The sequence below is a fragment of the Cetorhinus maximus genome, unplaced genomic scaffold, assembly GCF_964194155.1.
Source record: "Cetorhinus maximus unplaced genomic scaffold, sCetMax3.hap1.1 HAP1_SCAFFOLD_3337, whole genome shotgun sequence".
NCBI classification, from domain to species: domain Eukaryota; kingdom Metazoa; phylum Chordata; class Chondrichthyes; order Lamniformes; family Cetorhinidae; genus Cetorhinus; species Cetorhinus maximus.
The window spans coordinates 6,715-29,089 of NW_027599252.1; the positions used below are offsets into that span (position 1 = coordinate 6,715).

The 22,375-nt window shown below is 53.3% G+C and overlaps 1 protein-coding gene across 1 annotated transcript; it reads left to right on the plus strand.

Annotated features, from left to right (window-relative positions):
* Positions 1-713: 713 nt before the first annotated feature.
* Positions 714-22,372, plus strand: mtmr11 (myotubularin related protein 11; the record flags this gene model as incomplete). The annotated part of the gene is made up of 15 exons (XM_078537909.1): positions 714-813; positions 2,007-2,143; positions 7,984-8,056; positions 9,568-9,698; positions 10,739-10,829; positions 10,965-11,112; positions 13,570-13,657; positions 13,739-13,824; positions 14,479-14,603; positions 15,244-15,322; positions 16,254-16,324; positions 16,993-17,165; positions 18,097-18,267; positions 18,483-18,746; positions 22,160-22,372. Coding segments are annotated over exons 1-15 (1,887 nt in total), but the record flags the coding sequence as incomplete, so codon positions are not given.
* Between the last annotated feature and the right edge of the window lie 3 nt (positions 22,373-22,375).

The following is a 22,375-nucleotide window of genomic DNA, read 5'->3' on the forward strand; positions in this document are numbered from 1 at the left end:
AGAGTCCTCAAACGTTCCTCATATGTTAAGGGTTTTCTGGCCTCTGGCCGGTTGGTATTTGCCTGGCTGCAGTGATTTTGAAACTGAAGCAGAGATTTGTTTATGTCTGTGACTAGACCCAGGATTAAACCCACAGGCTGCTTGTTGTCTGTGTGAATCAGCTCTCAGCAGACTGTGTACTTTGTACAGTGACGTCATACAGACCTGTGAATTAGACCTTTGTTTAACTGTTACTGACTATGAAGTGCTGAACAATGAGGGAATGTTTTGGATTTGAAACATTGTGAGGAATTGGACCTGTACGTGAATCTTTGCTCCATCGTTCTGACCTCCACTCTCAGTTTCCACACTAATCTCCTACAGATCTAGACTGCCATTAGACTACAGACTGCAGAAGGACTGGCAAATGTTCAGATCTCCACCCAAGGGGACCGCTCTCTAATGGGTCAGCCCTGATGGAGCAACAGCAACATCACAGCACACCACAGCGAGTGGGGGTTAGTGGGCTGGGCTGGGGAGCCAGGACCTTCTCTAAACCCACACTGTGGCCCACACTTAGCCCAGCTCTGCTGGTTGCAGTGAACTAACTGCACTGAGTCTTGTGATGGAGCCCAGTGTCTTCAGCTGTCTGTCTGCAGGACAACAGCTGTGTGAATGGCTATTGGGTGATCTTGTGCGTCGGCTCATTCTGACAGGGCTGAGGTGAACGGTGGTGTCTCACGAACTGATGAAGAATCTTTGTTTTATTCCAGGAACGAGTGTATTCTTCCTATGAGATGAGTGAGCGGCTGGTGGCAGTGAGGTTACTAACTGGTAAGGATGAGGTGTCTGTGTGACAGGGGTGTGGCACCCAGTGTCTCTTCTCTTCCGTCTCTGCGCTACAATTTAAGGGCAGTTTCTTAGCCTGAGGGCCCCATGCTGGTGATGGATTCTGCCTCTGACTCAGGGAATTCTGAAAATTAAGAGATGGGAGGGCAGCAGGCGGCGAGGGCAAAGGGGATGGCAGAGACAGTGACCATGTTGGCTAGTGTTTAGAAAGGGACCCTGTGCTCAGTTGCAACTCGAATGTGGAGCTCCCATTTGTCTTGGGCACTCTGTTTGTCACCTTTCTCTGAATTGTGTTATCTGTTGGCAGCACTGCCTTTGACAGTCCAGCGTGTCTGTGACTCACTCAATCCCCTGCTATCACAGCCAGCTCCCACTCACCCCTCTCACTAGGTCCTGTGAGTTTCAGTGATACTCCCTCCCTTTCATCTCAGAGTCACTCTTTAATCGAGAGTCCCACAGTCACGCCCTAGTCTATATTTTTACCTTCCTGTAATTTTGGGTCCCACTGCATTAATGCTTTGAAAGACTGAGCGTCTATAAATACCCTGGCTTGATGTCAAAGCCTGATGTCAGTCAGAAGTACAGCCAGCAGACTGTCCTTTTACTGTAACAGCAACAAAACACTGCATGATGCAGTGGTGACCAGCTCCAGGCTGAAGAGTGCCACACTCCAAACATCTCTCAACATATCTTATTTCTTGTGAAACCATCTGATAAGTCTTATCTTGGTCAGCGATGGGTGGCTTTCTCACCTTTCAGTCAGAAGAACAGGTTTTCATCCTGAATTCCAGAGACTCAGCACATAATCAAGACTTACACTTGGAGCGCAGCACTGAGGGAGTGCCGCACTGTCAGAGGGTCAGTACTGAGGGACTGCCGCACTGTCAGAGGGTCAGTACTGAGGGAGCGCCGCACTGTCGGAGGGTCAGTACTGAGGGAGCGCCGCACTGTCGGAGGGTCAGTACTGAGGGAGCGCCGCACTGTCGGAGGGTCAGTACTGAGGGAGCGCCGCACTGTCGGAGGGTCAGTACCGAGGGAGCGCCGTGAGGTTGGGGGGCCCTGTGCGGTCAGGGGGCCCAGTGCTGGGGGGATGGCGACACCGAGCGACATTGTGCTCCTTGACGCCGATGCGGGTGCTTGCCTGTTCTAGGAACTCAATCCGTCACTCTGTCTTCCAGGGGAAAAGGTTAAAGGCGAGGCCATGAGTGTAAAAAAGTGTACCTTGCACAACCAGCTGCCCAAATCCATCACCGGGAAGCTGCTCTGCACTAATTTCCGAGTCGTTTTCATCCCAGTGGAGACCGGAATCCCCCAGGTATGGAATCCTGTTGTGGACTGAAAGAAATAGTTTTCAGTCTTGTGCTGTTTTCCTTTCTCACAGTACCCAGCTCTCACCTGGGACTCCAGTTCCAACACAGGAGGGAGCGCCGCACTGTCGGAGGGTCAGTGCTGAGGGAGCGCCGCACTGTCGGAGGGTCAGTGCTGAGGGAGCGCCGCACTGTCGGAGGGTCGGTGCTGAGGGGGCGCCGCACTGTCGGAGGGTCGGTGCTGAGGGGGCGCCGCACTGTCGGAGGGTCGGTGCTGAGGGGGCGCCGCACTGTCGGAGGGTCGGTGCTGAGGGGGCGCCGCACTGTCGGAGGGTCGGTGCTGAGGGGGCGCCGCACTGTCGGAGGGTCGGTGCTGAGGGGGCGCCGCACTGTCGGAGGGTCGGTGCTGAGGGGGCGCAGCACTGTCGGAGGGTCGGTGCTGAGGGGGCGCCGCACTGTCGGAGGGTCGGTGCTGAGGGGGCGCCGCACTGTCGGAGGGTCGGTGCTGAGGGGGCGCCGCACTGTCGGAGGGTCGGTGCTGAGGGGGCGCCGCACTGTCGGAGGGTCGGTGCTGAGGGGGCGCCGCACTGTCGGAGGGTCGGTGCTGAGGGGGCGCCGCGCTGTCGGAGGGTCGGTGCTGAGGGGGCGCCGCGCTGTCGGAGGGTCGGTGCTGAGGGGGCGCCGCGCTGTCGGAGGGTCGGTGCTGAGGGGGCGCCGCGCTGTCGGAGGGTCGGTGCTGAGGGGGCGCCGCGCTGTCGGAGGGTCGGTGCTGAGGGGGCGCCGCACTGTCGGAGGGTCGGTGCTGAGGGGGCGCCGCACTGTCGGAGGGTCGGTGCTGAGGGGGCGCCGCACTGTCGGAGGGTCGGTGCTGAGGGGGCGCCGCACTGTCGGAGGGTCGGTGCTGAGGGGGCGCCGCACTGTCGGAGGGTCGGTGCTGAGGGGGCGCCGCACTGTCGGAGGGTCGGTGCTGAGGGGGCGCCGCACTGTCGGAGGGTCGGTGCTGAGGGGGCGCCGCACTGTCGGAGGGTCGGTGCTGAGGGGGCGCCGCACTGTCGGAGGGTCGGTGCTGAGGGGGCGCCGCACTGTCGGAGGGTCGGTGCTGAGGGGGCGCCGCACTGTCGGAGGGTCGGTGCTGAGGGGGCGCCGCACTGTCGGAGGGTCGGTGCTGAGGGGGCGCCGCACTGTCGGAGGGTCGGTGCTGAGGGGGCGCCGCACTGTCGGAGGGTCGGTGCTGAGGGGGCGCCGCACTGTCGGAGGGTCGGTGCTGAGGGGGCGCCGCACTGTCGGAGGGTCGGTGCTGAGGGGGCGCCGCACTGTCGGAGGGTCGGTGCTGAGGGGGCGCCGCACTGTCGGAGGGTCGGTGCTGAGGGGGCGCCGCACTGTCGGAGGGTCGGTGCTGAGGGGGCGCCGCACTGTCGGAGGGTCGGTGCTGAGGGGGCGCCGCACTGTCGGAGGGTCGGTGCTGAGGGGGCGCCGCACTGTCGGAGGGTCGGTGCTGAGGGGGCGCCGCACTGTCGGAGGGTCGGTGCTGAGGGGGCGCCGCACTGTCGGAGGGTCGGTGCTGAGGGGGCGCCGCACTGTCGGAGGGTCGGTGCTGAGGGGGCGCCGCACTGTCGGAGGGTCGGTGCTGAGGGGGCGCCGCACTGTCGGAGGGTCGGTGCTGAGGGGGCGCCGCACTGTCGGAGGGTCGGTGCTGAGGGGGCGCCGCACTGTCGGAGGGTCGGTGCTGAGGGGGCGCCGCACTGTCGGAGGGTCGGTGCTGAGGGGGCGCCGCACTGTCGGAGGGTCGGTGCTGAGGGGGCGCCGCACTGTCGGAGGGTCGGTGCTGAGGGGGCGCCGCACTGTCGGAGGGTCGGTGCTGAGGGGGCGCCGCACTGTCGGAGGGTCGGTGCTGAGGGGGCGCCGCACTGTCGGAGGGTCGGTGCTGAGGGGGCGCCGCACTGTCGGAGGGTCGGTGCTGAGGGGGCGCCGCACTGTCGGAGGGTCGGTGCTGAGGGGGCGCCGCACTGTCGGAGGGTCGGTGCTGAGGGGGCGCCGCACTGTCGGAGGGTCGGTGCTGAGGGGGCGCCGCACTGTCGGAGGGTCGGTGCTGAGGGGGCGCCGCACTGTCGGAGGGTCGGTGCTGAGGGAGCGCCGCTCTGTCGGAGGGTCAGTGCTGAGGGAGCGCCGCACTGTTGGAAGGGCATCTGCTAAATAGACATTAAACTGAGGCCTCCAATTGCCCCCTTGGGTGTGTGTAAATGATCCACAGCTGCTATTGGAACAAAAGCAGGGGCAATCTCCCTGGTGTCCTGGGGACAGTGTTTAGCCCTTCACCAGCATCATTCCAACAGATTATCTGGATATTAGTATATCGCTGTTTGTGGGATCTTGCTGTGCATATATTGGTTGCCGTGTTTCCTGCGTTACAAGTGACGAATGCGTGGCTCAAAGACTGGTTTGGGAGAGGTGGGTTCTGGTTTGTGGGGCACTGGCATCAGTACTGGGGAAAGTGGGGGCTGTACCGTTGGGACTATTTACACCTGAACTGTGCTGGGACGAGTGTCCTTGTAAATCACATAACTCGGGAAGCAGAGAGGACTTTAAACTAAACAAGAGGGGTGAGGGGAGAGCTTGGGTAGAGGTAGCAATTCAATGTGTAGAATCAAGACACGGGAGCAAAATAGTAATATGGGAAATGAGGGTCAGAGAATGGCAGGAAGGGACAGAGAGAAAGAAACCTAGGAACACGCCAGCAGCCAAGACTAGAGGTTACAAAGGTGACAAAAAGACAAAACTGAAGGCTCTCTATCTGAATGTGTGTAGCATTCATAACAAAGTAAATGAATTGGTGGCTCACATTGTAAATAAATATGACCTGATAACAATTACAGAGACGTGGCTGCAGGATGACAATGATTGGGTCCTTAATATTGAAGGGTACATGACATTCAAGAAGAATAGGAAGCTAGGTAAAGGTGGAGGGGTAGCACTGTTAATTGGTGCAATAGTTAGAGACGACCTTGGTTCAGGAGATCAGGATGTAGAATCGGTTTGGGTGGAGATGAGGAATGGGGGGGTGGGGGATGTCATTGTTGGGAGTGGTCTACAGCCCCCCTAACAGTAACCATGGTGTAGACAAAGTGTTCAAGAGAAAATATTGTGTGCTTGTGATAAAGGAACGGCAATAATCACGGGTGATTTTAATCTACCTGTAAGCTGGAAAAATCAGATTGGCAGTAGTAGCCTGGGTGAGGAGTTCATAGAATACTTTCATGATAGTTTCTTAGAGCAGCACATTCTGGAACCAACCAGAGAGCAGGTTATATTAGACTTGGTATTGTGTAATGTGACAGGGTTAATTAATGATATCAGAGTAAAGGCACCCCTAGGTAGTAGCAACTACAATATGATTGAATTTTACATCCAGTTTGAAAGGGAGAAGAGTGGGTCTAAGATGAGTATTTTAAACTTAAATAAGGGAAACTATGTGGGGATGAAAGCTGAGCTAGCTGAAGTGAACTGGGAAACTAGGCTAGAGGAAAGACCAATTAAGAATCAGCATCAGACATTAAAGGGGATATTTCAGAGTATTCAGAATAAGTACATTCTGGAGGCCTTGACATTGGTTACAATATAAAGAACGGCAGAGAATGACTAACAGGTTAATCAGGAGAAAGAAATGATTATGAGAGGAAGCTAGCTAGAAATGTAAAAACGGATAGCAAGAGTTTCTACAGGTATTTAAAAAGGAAAAGAGTGAGTAAAGAGAGTGACAGTGGGGAGTTAATAGTAGATAATAAGGAAATGGCAGATGAAATGAACAAATGTTTTGCTTCTGTGTTCACTATAGAGGATACAAAAGACATTACAATAATAGCTGTAAATCAGGAGGTGGAAGGAAGAGGGGAACTTGGTGAAATTACAATCACTAGGGAAGCGATACTGAGCAAACTGATGGAGCTGTGGGCTGACAAGTCTCCGGGTCCTGATGGACTTCATCCTAGGGTCTTAAAAGAAGTGGCTGATGAGGTAGTCGATGCGCTGGTGTTAATTTTCCAAAATTCCCTAGATTCTGGAAAGGTTCCATCAGACTGGAAAGTAGCAAATATAACCCCTCTATTCAAGAAGAGAGGGAGGCAGAAAACAGGAAACTATAGGCCAGAAAGCTTGACATCTGTCGCGGGGGAGTTGTTAGAATCGATCATTAAGGAGGTTACAGCTGGGCACCTAGAAGAGCTCAAGGCAATCGGGAAGACTCAGCATGGTTTTGTGAAAGGGAAATCATGCTTAACCAACTTAATGGAGTTTTTTGAAGGAGTAACATGCTCGGTGGATAAAGGGGAGCCTGTAGATGTGCTGTATTTGAATTTCCAGAAGGCATTTGATAAGGTGCCACATCAAAGGTTATTACAGAAAATACATGCTCATGGTGTAGGGAGTGACATATTAGCATGGATAGAAGATTGGCTGGCTGGCAGAAAGCAGACAGTGTGCATAAATGGGTCTTTGTCTGATTGGCAGGATGTGACACGTGGAGTTCTGCAGGGATCGGTGCTGGGTCCTGAACTTTTACCATTTACATCAATGACTTAGACGAGGGGAGTGAAGATATGGGAGCTAAATTCGCAGATGAGACAAAGATAGATAGGAAAGTATGTTGTGAAGAGGACATAAGGAGGTTGCAGAAGGATATAGATAGGTTGAGTGAGGGAGCAAAGATCTGGCAAATGGAGTTTAATGTGGGAAAATATGAAGTTGTTAATTTTGGCAGGAAGAATAAAAAAGCAGAGTATTACTTAAATGGAGAATGACTGCAGAATTCTGAGGTACAGAGGGATCTGGGTGTTCTAGTGCATGAGTCACAAAAAGTTAGTATGCAGGTACAGCAAGTAAGTAGGAAGGCTAATGGGATGCTATCCTTTATTAGGAGAGGGACTGAACATAAAAGTAAGGATGTTATGCTTCAGTTATACAAGACATTAGTGAGACCACATCTCAAATACTGTGTGCAGTTTTGGTCTCCTTATTTAAGGAAGGATGTAAATGCATTGGAGACGGTTCAGAGGAGGTTTACTAGATTGATACCTGGAATGAGTGGGTTGTCTGACGAGGAAAGGTTGGACAGACTGGGCTTGTTTCCACTGGAGTTTAGAAGAGTGAGGGGTGACTTGATTGAAGTATATAAGATCCTGAACGGCCTTGACAAGGTAGATGTGGAAAGGATGTTTTCTCTTGTGGGTGAGTCCAGAACTAGGGGGCACTGTTTTAAAATTAGGGGTCACCCTTTTAGGACAGAGATGAGAATTTTTTTGAGGGTTGTGCGACTTTGGAACTCTCTGCCTCAGAAGGTGGTGGAGACAGGGTTATTGAGTATTTTTAAGGCGGAGGTAAATTCTTGTTAGGCAAGAGAATCAAAGGTTATCGGGATAGATGGGAATGTGAAAATCGAATCCTAAGATGATCAGCCATAATCTTGTTGAATGACAGAGCAGGCTCGAGCGGCCGAATGGTCTACTCCTGTTCTTATGTTTTGTATGTTCTTGTGTTCTTACTAAAGTACTTCACTGGCTATAAAGCACATTGTGATGTCCTGACCTTTACACCCGTCTGGAATATTCTGTAATTTGTCACTTGGTTACCGGTGTGAGTGAGAAGGCCTGTTCTGTTGGCTGTCTGTCACACTGCCTGGTTTCATGGGCAGTGTTCCTGCAGTGGAGCCAGGCTTGTTGACACAGGAGGCACCCAGCCCAGCCTGCAATCTGGATGTGGCCCAGCATGTTGTTGAGTGTGTGGACAGTTTGCCCGGAGTGAGAATGGAGAGGTATGTCTTGCTTCTCTCTGATGTGATATTTCTGTTTGTGTGCAGGCCCCCAGTGATGGCAGTCTGCTGCTCGGAGCTGACGATGTTGCCTTGTCTTGTATCGACCGTGTTGTGGCAGGTGAGGCGGGTGCTGAATGGCGATCCAGTGTGGAGATTGTTGGACACACACAGTCGTATAGGAGGCCATTCGACCCATTGAGCCTGTGCTTGCAGTTTTTAATTAGTCCCTCGACCCTGCCCCCCCAGCCCGTAGCTGTGAACTTCTTTCCAGCTGCTTCTCTAACTCCCCTATTGAACATTACTGTTGTGTCTGCTTTCACTGCTCTTTCAAGCAGAACATGCCTTATCACAGCAACTCACTATAAAAACACAAAGTTAGCTCTCTCATGGTCACTCCAGCTCTTTAGCCAATCTGTGTCCCTCTGGTTACTGACCCTCCTGCCACTGGAAACAGTTTCTCCCTCTCTACTCTACCCAAACCCCTTGGTGATTTTGATTAAATCCCTCGATTAAATCCCTCCCCCCTTTAACCTCCTCTGTTCTAAGGAGAACAATTCCAGCTTCTCCAATCTCTCTGGAAGTCCCTCATCTGTGGTCGTAGGTTTACAAGAATGTTGCCAGGGTTAGAAAAGTGTAGCTACGAGGAGAGATTGGATAGGTTGGGGTTATTTTCCCTGGAACAAAGAAGGCTGAGAGGTGACTCGATTGAGGTGTACAAAATTATGAGGGGAATAGATAGTGGACAGGATAAAATTGTTTCCCTTGGTGGAGAATTCTAGAACCAGGGGACATAGATTCAAGATAAGTGGCAGAAGGTGTAGGGGGGACATGAGGAAGAACTTTTTTACGCAGAGGGTAGCGGGTGTCTGGAATTCGCTGCCCAAGTTGGTGGTAGAGGCAGAAACTCTAAACTCTTTTTAAAAAGTACCTGGATCTGCACCTTAAGTGCTGTAAGCTGCAGGGCTATGGGCCGGGTGCAGGAAGGTGGAATTAGAAAGGGCACCTGTGCTGGCATGGACAAGATGGGCCGAATGGCCTCCTTCTGTGCTGTAACTTCTATGGTTCTATATTCTGTTAAATCTCCTCTGCACCCTCTCCAACCCTTCCCTGAGGCCTGTTTTTTTCCCAGTTGGATTGGAGTGATGCTCATGTTGCTCTGTGCCTCACTTTGTTTCCTGTTCTCAGATGGGCTCCAGTTGGCCTCAGTGCCCCCGGGTTATGGAGGGGGAGGGGTGTTACCAGGGCTCTTGCCACCTGCTGCTGTTTGCTGACCCTATGCTGGAGAGAATGTCTGAACCCTGTGCCAGGAGAGGCTGAGGCTCCTTTGTGATTCCTATCACAGTTCAATATCCTGCCAACTCTCCCTGTCCTGCCCCTTTAATGAGCATTGTCCAGACCGAGCGTTCAACTATGATGGTGAGTGTGGGACAGGTCGCAATGGAACCCGAGCCTGCTTTCCCCTCGCCTTCCCTGATCCTGAACATTCTCCTGGGCCTGTGGATTATCAGCCCAGTGACATTACCAGGACACCACCAATTCCCCTTGTTCACGTGTGTACCTCAGGACCCGAATGATGTGTGCTAAGCCGCTGATTCTCTGATAGCTGATTGGTTGTCTTGTATTTTATAGTGACCAGCTCACGGATGAAGGCTCTTACAACCACCTCCAGCCTGAAATTCCAGCCACAACAACTCCTGATTTACTGCAAGGATTTCCGCCTCTTACACTTTCAGTTTGAGCATGAGTCCCACGCTTGCGAGGTACACTGAACTCATCATTTTACTCTACACTTCCTGTCCTCACTCGGACCAGTCACCCTGCAAACCCTGTCTCTCCAACACCAAGGCCCTGAGAGCGACCATAGAAATTTGACCCAACACCGAGACCCTCTACCCCACCCTCTGAGCGCACTGCTGCTCTAAGTTCCTGGGCTCTGTAACCTGGGACTGGCACTGAGGGGGAGGGGATGAAGTAGGGAGTTAAAGGGCAGTTATTCAGAATGAGGATCACTCACTGTGTAACTGTACAGAGTCACTGTTTATTCAGGGTAAGGATCACTCACTGTGTAACTACAGAGTCACTGTTTATTCAGGGTAAGGATCACTCACTGTGTAACTGTACAGAGTCACTGTTTATTCAGGGTAAGGATCACTCACTGTGTAACTACAGAGTCACTGTTTATTCAGGGTAAGGATCACTCACTGTGTAACTGTACAGAGTCACTGTTTATTCAGGGTAAGGATCACTCACTGTGTAACTACAGAGTCACTGTTTATTCAGGGTAAGGATCACTCACTGTGTAACTACAGAGTCACTGTTTATTCAGGGTAAGGATCACTCACTGTGTAACTGTACAGAGTCACTGTTTATTCAGGGTAAGGGTCACTCACTGTAACTGTACAGAGTTACTGTTTATTCAGCAGGGTAAGGATCACTCACTGTAACTGTACAGAGTTACTGTTTATTCAGCAGGGTAAGGGTCACTCACTGTGTAACTGTACAGAGTCACAGTTTATTCAGCAGGGTAAGGATCACTCACTGTAACTGTACGGAGTCACTGTTTATTCAGCAGGGTAAGGATCACTCACTGTGTAACTGTACGGAGTCACTGTTTATTCAGCAGGGTAAGGATCACTCACTGTGTAACTGTACAGAGTCACTGTTTATTCAGCAGGGTAAGGATCACTCACTAACTATACAGAGTTACTGTTTATTCAGGGTAAGGATCACTCACTGTGTAACTGTACAGAGTCACTGTGTGTTCAGCAGGGTAAGGATTATTCTTTTCTTGATTTTACAGATCATCCCCCTGATTGCTCAGAGCTGTCAGCCAGTGTGTCCTTGGGAATTATTTGTGTTTGAGTATTCTGTGGAAATGTCAAACAACTTGGGTTAGTTTCAACGTCTGTGTGTGAGAGAGTTTGCAAACATTTTGGATTTCTAAAGTTTGTTGAATCTGGTGCAGTTCGCAATTGTTGACTTGACCTCTCTGCCTCTCCCTCTTCCCCGCTCTCTCTTTGCCACAGATCCCAGGCGGGGGAACACGAGTCCTGATGGGGTTTATCCAACACGAATGTTTGAGACACACTTGGACTGGGAAATTGAGCTTGCACGGACGGGTGCGCTAGGCTGGCGTGTTAGCCTGGCCAATGAGCGCTTTGAGGTGTCGGCCAGGTAATGTCGATGAACAATGGATCACCATACTGTTCCGACTGGGATCGTGCAGTTCGACCTCTACTCCACAGGTCACACCCTTAGTTTAAAAGTTTGATTCACTCACCAAAATGGCCAATCATTTACCTTCCCTACTGTACCCAGAATACAAGGGACTATAATACCACAACACAATACAGGCTTCTTTCAATAAGCAACAAACTTATTAGTTTCTTTAAAACCAGCCTAGTGAAATAAGAAGGATGAGATGGGCAATAAATGCTGACCTAGCCAGAAACGCCCACATCCTGTCAATGAATTTTTAAAAAATGGACACGGGCACGCGCAACAAAAAGAATAATAGAAACGTAGAAAATAGGAGCAGGAGGAGGTCATTCGGCCCTTCGAGCCTCCTCTGCAATTCAGTATGATCATGGCTGATCCTCTACTTCAACGCCATATTCCCGCTCTCCCAACACCCCTAGAAATAGAGGAATTCTGCCAAAGGTTAAAAGTCAAAGGTTCCAGGAAAAACGAAAGATGATGCAGTCCCTTGAAACGGTGTCCGGATTATACAATTGCTCTCTCAGCACTGATCTGTCAAACAGTCAATGCCTCTTGCACGGCTTTTCAGGTGGACTTGAACACCTGCAGGTACTCAATTCCAGCACACAGAGCAACTTAGAAGCAGCTGACATTCACTTCTGTCTGTCGACTGGCTCTGGACCGCAAAAAGGCTGTGGTCTTCCATCACAAGCAGTTGGTCCTTCTTCTCAAAGCAAAACCAAAATTAACTTTTAAACACAACTCTGGGTGTGGTTTTTTCCCCCGAGAGCCACAAACTACCATGTGACCCCTTTTGTCCACAGTCCACTACGGTCAAGAGATTTCCAGTTTCTTTACAGCTGCTTAATTACCTTTTCTTGTAAATGGTTGTCTCTTCTAATAAAGTGATCATAGTTCTTGCATTAACCCTTTAACGAATGGTGTCTTAAAGCACAAATTCTTCTAGAATGTTCTTACACCTTGAAGATGAACCATTGTCTGTGATAAAATTGTTCAACATAAGTCACCTTACAGCTCCGGTATGTTTGTCACATTGTTATACATTGACAGACCTGTCCCCCCAGTACTGTACCCCAGTGTTATACAATGACAGACCTGTCCCCCCAGTACTGTACCCCAGTGTTATACAATGACAGACCTGTCCCCACCAGTACTGTACCACAGTGTTATACAGTGACAGACCTGTCCCCACCAGTACTGTACCCCAGTGTTATACAATGACAGACCTGTCCCCCCCAGTACTGTACCCCAGTGTTATACAGTGACAGACCCGTCCCCACCAGTACTGTACCCCACTGTTATACAGTGACAGACCTGTCCCCACGAGTACTGTACCCCAGTGTTATACAATGACAGACCTGTCCCCACCAGTACTGTACCACAGTGTTATACAGTGACAGACCTATCCCCACCAGTACTGTACCCCAGTATTATACAGTGACAGACCCGTCCCCACCAGTACTGTACCACTGTGTTATACAGTGACAGACCCGTCCCCACCTTTACTGTACCCCAGTGTTATACAGTGACAGACCTGTCCCCACCAGTACTGTACCCCAGTGTTATACAGTGACAGACCCGTCCCTACCAGTTCTGTACCCCAGTGTTATACAGTGACAGACCCGTCCCCACCAGTACTGTACCCCAGTGTTATACAGTGACAGACCTGTCCCCACCAGTACTGTACCCCAGTGTTATACAGTGACAGACCCGTCCCCACCAGTACTGTACCCCAGTGTTATACAGTGATAGACCTGTCCCCACCAGTACTGTACCCCATTGTTATACAATGACAGACCCATCCCCACCAGTACTGTATCCCAGTGTTATACAGTGACAGACCCGTCCCCCCCAGTACTGTAGCCCAGTGTTATACAGTGACAGACCCGTCCCCACCAATACTGTAGCCCAGTGTTATACAGTGACAGACCCGTCCCCACCAGTACTGTACCCCAGTGTTATACAGTGACAGACCCGTCCCCACCAATACTGTACCGCAGTCTTATACGGTGACAGACCCGTCCCCACCAGTACTGTACCCCAGTGTTATACAATGACAGACCCATCCCCACCAGTACTGTACCCTAGTGTTATAGTGACAGACCCATCCCCACCAGCACTGTACCCCAGTGTTATACAGTGACAGACCCGTCCCCACCAGTACTGTACCCCAGTGTTATAGTGACAGACCCATCCCCACCAGTACTGTACCCCAGTGTTATAGTGACAGACCCATCCCCACCAGTACTGTACCCCAGTGTTATACAGTGACAGACCCGTCCCCACCAGTACTGTACCCCAGTGTTATACAGTGACTGACCTGTCTCCTGTAATACTGCCCCCTGTGTTATAAATCTCTACCCCAATAACAGCAACTGTGAGCTCCTAATTTTCCTGTTGTTTTGTGTGCAGCCTTTCGAAGAGCCTTGTGGTTCCACGGAAGATTTTAGACCTGGATATTAAGAAAGCCGGCGCATATTTCAATGAGGGGCGAATTCCGGTGGGTGCTTGCTATACATTAGTGGGCTGCAGATATTTGTATTTTTGCTGGTTTTAATTGGTTTCCCTTTAATTCTCACAGCGGTGGCATTGGCACCATGGGGGCAGCGACCTGCTGAGAATGGGCAGCTTCCAGAGCAACACATGTGCACAAAGAGATGGAATAAGGTAGGAGCCGGCTGATCAAGAGGGATAATGCTACTGGGAGCAGTTAGATGTAGAGTAAACCCACCACCCTTCTACTCCCTCCCCTCATCAAACACTCCCAGGGGTTAGATACAGAGTAAAGCTCCCTCTACACTGACCCCATCAAACACTCCCAGGACAGGTACAGCACGGGGTTAGATACAGAGTAAAGCTCCCTCTACACTGTCCCCATCAAACACTCCCAGGACAGGTACAGCACAGGGTTAGATACAGAGTAAAGCTCCCTCTACACTGTCCCCATCAAACACTCCCAGGACAGGTACAGCACGGGGTTAGATACAGAGTAAAGCTCCCTCTACACTGTCCCCATCAAACACTCCCAGGACAGGTACAGCACGGGGTTAGATACAGAGTAAAGCTCCCTGTACACTGTCCCCATCAAACACTCCCAGGACAGGTACAGCACGGGGTTAGATACAGAGTAAAGCTCCCTCTACACTGTCCCCATCAAACACACCCAGGACAGGTACAGCACGGGGTTAGATACAGAGTAAAGCTCCCTGTACCTGGACAGCAATAACCCATGGTCATGACTGGTGAGGATTGCTGTGTTTCATGTTCTCACTGTTTCTTGCCTGGTCTCTGAGTCTTGTGATGATTTTTCCTCCTCTCTAGTAAACTGGAAGACCTGTTGTATGGGGCGCACAATAAGCTGGTGATTGTTGATTTGGCCGATGAGCTGCCAACGCCACCGGAAATCCAACTGGCCTACAGCAGACTGAAGAATCTCTGTGGTTGTGGTAGGAATGCCTTCCATTCTCTCCCCCACCCCCCACAACTCCTTCCTCAGCCAACTCCATCCCCCCCACCCCCGCCAACTCTGCTCCGCCCCCAACTCCATCCCCTCCCGGCCCCCTCCCCCGCCGCCCCCGGCCCCCTCCCCCGCCGCCCCCGGCCCCCTCCCCCGCCGCCCCCGGCCCCCTCCCCCGCCGCCCCCGGCCCCCTCCCCCGCCGCCCCCGGCCCCCTCCCCCGCCGCCCCCGGCCCCCTCCCCCGCCGCCCCCGGCCCCCTCCCCCGCCGCCCCCGGCCCCCTCCCCCGCCGCCCCCGGCCCCCTCCCCCGCCGCCCCCGGCCCCCTCCCCCGCCGCCCCCGGCCCCCTCCCCCGCCGCCCCCGGCCCCCTCCCCCGCCGCCCCCGGCCCCCTCCCCCGCCGCCCCCGGCCCCCTCCCCCGCCGCCCCCGGCCCCCTCCCCCGCCGCCCCCGGCCCCCTCCCCCACCACCCCCGGCCCCCTCCCCCTCCCCCTCCCCCGCCGCCCCCGGCCCCCTCCCCCTCCCCCGCCGCCCCCGGCCCCCTCCCCCTCCCCCGCCGCCCCCGGCCCCTCCCCCGCAGCCCCAGCTGATTTAATGCGACGATCTTGATGCTGGTGCTTGTATCTTACAGAGAATCCCACCTCCTTCAGGGACTCGGATGAGAAGTGGCTCTCGGCACTGGAGGGGACACACTGGCTGGAGTATGTGAGGTACCTGTTCACCTCGCTGTCTGAGCTGATGGGACGTCACTGTACAAACTCACCCCATGGTGCGGGAATGGTAGTGTATGGGTGAGGGGGGTAGTAACCATGCATTGGACGAGCTGGTTTTTAAACATTTTCACGGGATGTGGGCATCGCTGGCAGGACTGGCATTTGTTGCTCATCCCTAATTGCCCTTGAACTGAGTGGTTTGCTAGCCCATTTCAGAGGGGCAGTTAAGGATCAGCCACATGGCTGTGGGTCTGGAGTCCATGTAGGCCAGACGGGGTAAGGACAGTAGTGAAGCAGATGGGTTTTTCCAACAATCGATGATGGTCGTCACACTCACCATTCCTGAAACGAGCTTTTCAATTCCAGATTTATTAACGGAGTTGAAATTCCACCAGCTGGTGGGTGGGATTGGAACCCATGTCCCCAGAGCGTTAACCCGGGTCCCTGGATGACTGGTCCATCAACATTATCACTAACACTACTGTCTCCCCAAGTATCAGGGGTAGTGGGGCTGGGGGGTGTAATGTGAGGTGGAGCGTGTGAGGGTGGAGGCGGGGCAGAGTGTGGGGAGGGGGTGGAGCGCAGGGTGGGGGCACTGGGTGGGGTGGGGGGGGTGGTGTTTTGTTATGACACAGCAGCTGGTAAAGGCTGAGTTCCATTAACCTCAGAGGGAAACTTGAACAACTGTCATAACCTATATTTCCAATTGGTACGTTTGAGATGCAGCTCTGATTTCAGGAATAAGACCACCAAGCCTCAAAAAGATCGTTATATAATCTAAATATATGTGTGGTGGGGGCAGGAGGTGTGTGTGTGTGTGTTGGCAGGGGAGGTGTGTGGTGTTCAGGGTCGGGGAGGTGTTGAGTTGCTCTGTTAATGTCCTGATGGTTTGATGCCCAGTCAGTTTCTCTCTTGCCCCCCACCCCAGGTTGTGTCTAAGGAAAGCGAGTGAAGTCTCCTCACTGCTGAATAATCAATGTCTGACGGTCAGTCTGCAGGGTAAGGCCCAGTGCTACAGTTCACACCAATCTCCAGAAACGTTCATCTGTCTGAACAATTAAAATCCCCCAACTGTAATTCTCACTTCCCCTGGGGTACGGGTTCCCCCTCCTCTCCTGAAGGTGCTGACTCTCACTGGGGTACTGGTCCCCCTCCTCTCCTGAAGGTGCTGACTCTCACTGGGGTACAGGTCCCCCTCCTCTCCTGAAGGTGCTGACTCTCACTGGGGTACAGGTCCCCCTCCTCTCCTGAAGGTGCTGACTCTCACTGGGGTACAGGGTCCCCCTCCTCTCCTGAAGGTGCTGACTCACACTGGGGTACAGGTCCCCCTCCTCTCCTGAAGGTGCTCACTCTCACTGGGGTACAGGGCCCCCCTCCTCTCCTGAAGGTGCTGACTCTCACTGGGGTACAGATCCCCCTCCTCTCCTGAAGGTGCTGACTCTCACTGGGGTACAGGTCCCCCTCCTCTCCTGAAGGTGCTGACTCTCACTGGGGTACAGGGTCCCCCTCCTCTCCTGAAGGTGCTGACTCTCACTGGGGTACAGGTCCCCCTCCTGAAGGTGCTGACTCTCACTGGGATTCTATGAAGGGGGAGGGAGGTGGGATTTTGCGGGCAGTTACCCGGACAGACTGTCAGGTGATCTGATCGGTGGATGGTGTTCCCACAGAGACGGATGATCGTGATCTCGCTTGCCTTATCTCCTCGTTGGTCCAAGTGTTACTGGATCGATTCTGTCGAACCATGCTGGGTTTTCAGGCTTTGATCCAGAAGGAGTGGGTGGAGGCAGGTCATCGCTTCAGTGACCGCTTTAACCAGCTGCGGACAACTGAGAAGGACGAGGTGAGTGGCTCCCGACCTTCAGTCTGTGAATTTTTTTGTAAGTGTCTCGGTTTTTCTGTTTGGTGAATAGTGGGATGTTGCTGAAAGGATTCCCAAACTGATTATCAGCTCTATCAACTGTATCATCTACCCTGCTTCATTGGCCAGCGATTTGTGAAGTGGATTTGAGGCTGGAGCCTCTGTCCAGAGGTCGGAACATTACGTGCTTTGTCACAAGAGCTTCTCGTGTGTCGGTTGTGAGATTGGACAGCGGATTGCAGGAAAGCTTGGCAATGTCCTTGTGCCTTGCCTTACTCTAAACCTGCTTCATCCGTGGTAATGGCACAAACAACACAACACGGGTCAGCTACAGCATTGACATGTCCTGAACAACTGCGACTCATTCCATAACAGTGAATGGGTAGAGGGAGCTTTACTCTGTATCTAACCCTGTGCTGTACCTGTCCTGGGAGTGTTTGATGGGGACAGTGTAGAGGGAGCTTTACTCTGTATCTAACCCCGTGCTGTACCTGTCCTGGGAGTGTTTGGTGGGGACAGTGTAGAGGGAGCTTTACTCTGTATCTAACCCCGTGCTGTACCTGTCCTGGGAGTGTTTGATGGGGACAGTGTAGAGGGAGCTTTACTCTGTATCTAACCCCGTGCTGTACCTGTCCTGGGAGTGTTTGATGGGGACAGTGTAGAGGGAGCTTTACTCTGTATCTAACCCCGTGCTGTACCTGTCCTGGGAGTGTTTGGTGGGGACAGTGTAGAGGGAGCTTTACTCTGTATCTGACCCCGTGCTGTACCTGTCCTGGGAGTGTTTGATGGGGACAGTGTAGAGGGAGCTTTACTCTGTATCTAACCCCGTGCTGTACCTGTCCTGGGAGTGTTTGATGGGGACGGTGTAGAGGGAGCTTTACTCTGTAACTGCTGTTTTTTTCATGTTTTCCAGTCTCCTGTATTCCTGCTGTTCCTGGACTGTGTTTGGCAATTGGTGGATCATTACCCAGTTTCCTTCGAATTCACAGACACCTACCTGATGGCTGTACATGACAGCACTCACATCCTGCTCTTCGGGACTTTCTTGTTTAACTGCCCGCGGGAACGGGCATATACCCAGCAGGTACAGCTGTCTCTCTGTCTGCACTTGCGCACCCACCCGCCACCCGAACTGGTGTCCCCACCCTCTCTCCCACCACCCAAACTGGTGCACCCACCCTCCCTCTCGCCGCTCCTTCCCCCGCCCCTGCCACCTCTTGCTGCTGTTTCTGTTGTGCCTTCTCCTTATCCTTGCTCCTAATGCACATCTCTCTCTGTCTCCCCCTCCCTCCTCTCTAGTCTCTTGCAGCTGATATGAAGACACATTTGACTCCGTTCGCCAATGGCAGGCCTCGGTATCGCAATGCACTACGGGAGGAGCAGGTGGTTCTCAAGGGCGGCTTCTTCACACGAGAGGAGAGGTGTTGTCAACTGCCTTCGGTCTGGGACTGGTCGCTCCAGTTTCCAACAGAGCACCGGGAGTTATTTAGAAATGTCTTGTACAGCAATGACATCCAACTCCTGACCCAGAATGGGACATCTGGACACCACACCTCTGAGAAGGTTCGAATCTGTGTGAGAACAGTCACTGTCCACTGACTCTTCGGTTATAGAGAGAGAGGGGAAATCAGCCAGGGTTCCTGCTCCTGATCACTGTCCAGTGACCCTGGGTTAGAGAGAGGGGGGAAATCAGCCAGGGTTCCTGCTCCCGATCACTGTCCACTGACCCCTGGGTTAGAGAGAGGGGGGAAATCAGCCAGGGTTCCTGCTCCTGATCACTGTCCAGTGATCCCTGGGTTAGAGAGAGAGAGAGAGAGGGGAAATCAGCCAGGGCTCCTGCTCCTGATCGCTGTCCAGTGACCCCTGGGTTAGAGAGAGAGGGGAAATCAGCCAGGGTTCCTGCTCCTGATCACTGTCCAGAGACCCCTGGGTTAGAGAGAGGGGGAAATCAGCCAGGGTTCCTGCTCCTGATCACTGTCCAGGGACCCCTGGGTTAGAGAGAGAGGGGAAATCAGCCAGGGTTCCTGCTCCTGATCACTGTCCAGTGATCTCTGGGTTAGAGAGAGGGGAAATCAGCCAGGGTTCCTGCTCCTGATCACTGTCCAGTGATCCCTGGGTTAGAGAGAGAGGGGAACTCAGCCAGGGTCCCTGCTCCTGATCACTGTCCAGAGACCCCTGGGTTAGAGAGAGAGGGGAAATCAGCCAGGGTTCCTGCTCCTGATCACTGTCCACTGACCCTTGGGTTAGAGAGAGGGGAAATCAGCCTGGGTTCCTGCTCCTGATCACTGTCCACTGACCCTTGGGTTAGAGAGAGGGGAAATCAGCCAGGGTTCCTCCTCCTGATCACTGTCCACTGACCCTTGGGTTAGAGAGGGGGGAAATCAGCCAGGGTTCCTGCTCCTGATCACTGCCCAGTGATCCCTGGGTTAGAGAGAGAGGGGAAATCAGCCAGGGTTCCTGCTCCTGATCACTGTCCAGTAACCCCTGGGTTAGAGAGAGAGGGGAAATCAGCTAGGGTTCCTGCTCCTGATCACTGTCCAGAGACCCCTGGGTTAGAGAGAGAGGGGAAATCAGCTAGGGTTCCTGCTCCTGATCACTGTCCAGTAACCCCTGGGTTAGAGAGAGAGGGGAAATCAGCCAGGTCTTCTGCTCCTGATCACTTTCCAGTGACCCCTGTGCTAGAGAGAGGGGAAATCAGCCAGGGTTCCTGCTCCCGATCACTGTCCAGAGCCCCCTGGGTTAGAGAGAGGAGGAAATCAGCCAGGGTTCCTGCTCCTGATCACTGTCCAGGGACCCCTGGGTTAGAGAGAGAGGGGAAATCAGCCAGGGTTCCTGCTCCTGATCACTGTCCAGTGATCCCTGGGTTAGAGAGAGGGGCAATCAGCCAGGGTTCCTGCTCCTGATCACTGTCCAGTGATCCCTGGGTTAGAGAGAGGGGAACTCAGCCAGGGTCCCTGCTCCTGATCACTGTCCAGAGACCCCTGGGTTAGAGAAAGAGAGGAAATCAGCCAGGGTTCCTGCTCCTGATCACTGTCCACTGACCCTTGGGTTAGAGAGAGGGGAAATCAGCCAGGGTTCCTGCTCCTGATCACTGTCCACTGACCCTTGGGTTAGAGAGAGGAGAAATCAGCCAGGGTTCCTGCTCCTGATCACTGTCCACTGACCCTTGGGTTAGAGAGAGGGGAAATCAGCCAGGGTTCCTCCTCCTGATCACTGTCCACTGACCCTTGGGTTAGAGAGATAGGGGAAATCAGCCAGGGTTCCTGCTCCTAATCACTGACCAGTGTTCCCTGGGTTAGAGTGAGGGGGGAAATCAGCCAGGGTTCCTGCTCCTGATCACTGTCCAGTAACCCCTGGGTTAGAGAGAGAGAGGGGAAATCAGCCAGGGTTCCTGCTCCTGATCACTGCCCAGTGATCCCTGTGCTAGAGAGAGAGGGGAAATCAGCCAGGGTTCCTGCTCCTGATCACTGTCCAGTAACCCCTGGGTTAGAGAGAGAGGGGAAATCAGCTAGGGTTCCTGCTCCTGATCACTGTCCAGTAACCCCTGGGTTATAGAGAGAGGGGAAATCAGCCAGAGTTCCTGCTCCTGATCACTGTCCAGAGACCCCTGCGTTAGAGAGAGAGGGGAAATCAGCCAGATCTCCTGCTCCTGATCACTATCCATTAACCCCTGGGTTAGAGAGAGAGGGGAAATCAGCCAGGGTTCCTGCTCCTGATCACTGTCCAGTGATCCCTGTGCTAGAGAGAGAGAGGGGAAAGCAGCCAGGGTTCCTGCTCCTGATCACTGTCCAGTGATCCCTGGGTTAGAGAGAGAGGGGAAATCAGCTAGGGTTCCTACTCCTGATCACTGTCCAGTAACCCCTGGGTTAGAGAGAGAGGGGAAATCAGCCAGGTCTTCTGCTCCTGATCACTTTCCAGTGACCCCTGTGCTAGAGAGAGGGGGAAATCAGCCAGGGTTCCTGCTCCTGATCACTGTCCAGAGACCCCTGGGTTAGAGAGAGGGGGAAATCAGCCAGGGTTCCTGCTCCTGATCACTATCCAGTGATCCCTGGGTTATAGAGGGAGAAAGGAGAAATCAGCCAGGGTTCCTGCTCCTGATCACTGTCCAGTGATCCCTGGGTTAGAGGGAGGAGGGGGAAATCAACCAGGGTTCCTGCTCCCGATCACTGTCCAGTGATCGCTGTGCTAGAGAGAGAGAGGGGAAATCAGCCAGGGTTCCTGCTCCTGATCACTGTCCAGTGATCTCTGGGTTAGAGAGAGGGGAAATCAGCCAGGGTTCCTGCTCCTGATCATTGTCCAGAGACCCCTGGGTTAGAGAGAGAGAGGAAATCAGCCAGGGTTCCTGCTCCTGATCACTGCCCAGAGACCCCTGGGTTAGAGAGAGAGGAGAGGAAATCAGCCAGGGTTCCTGCTCCTGATCACTGTCCAGAGACCCCTGGGTTAGAGAGAGGGGGAAATCAGCCAGGGTTCCTGCTCCTGATCACTATCCAGTGATCCCTGGGTTATAGAGGGAGAAAGGAGAAATCAGCCAGGGTTCCTGCTCCTGATCACTGTCCAGTGATCCTGGGTTAGAGGGAGGAGGGGGAAATCAACCAGGGTTCCTGCTCCCGATCACTGTCCAGTGATCGCTGTGCTAGAGAGAGAGAGGGGAAATCAGCCAGGGTTCCTGCTCCTGATCACTGTCCAGTGATCTCTGGGTTAGAGAGAGGGGAAATCAGCCAGGGTTCCTGCTCCTGATCATTGTCCAGAGACCCCTGGGTTAGAGAGAGAGAGGAAAATCAGCCAGGGTTCCTGCTCCTGATCACTGTCCAGTGATCTCTGGGTTAGAGTGAGCGGAAATCAGCCTGGATTCCTGTTCCCGATCACTGTCCAGTGATCCCTGGGTTATAGAGGGAGGAGGGGGAAATCAACCAGGGTTCCTGCTCCCGATCACTGTCCAGTGAGCCCTGGTTAATTGCTGACATACTGTGTTACAGGCTGACTTTCCATCCTTGAGGTCGGTGTATCTCTTGAGTAAAGGTGTTCTCCTGGTTGCGGCCCAGCTGCTGCCCTGGAAGAGTGTGTCTGTGACGAGGAAACTCCGTCAACTCAGCCAGTCGCTGGAGAGTTTGCTGGAGATGGATCAGCCCCAGCGGATCCCATCATGTCCGTCCCTAGACCCTGCTGGACTTCTCCTTCCACCCATCCCAGCT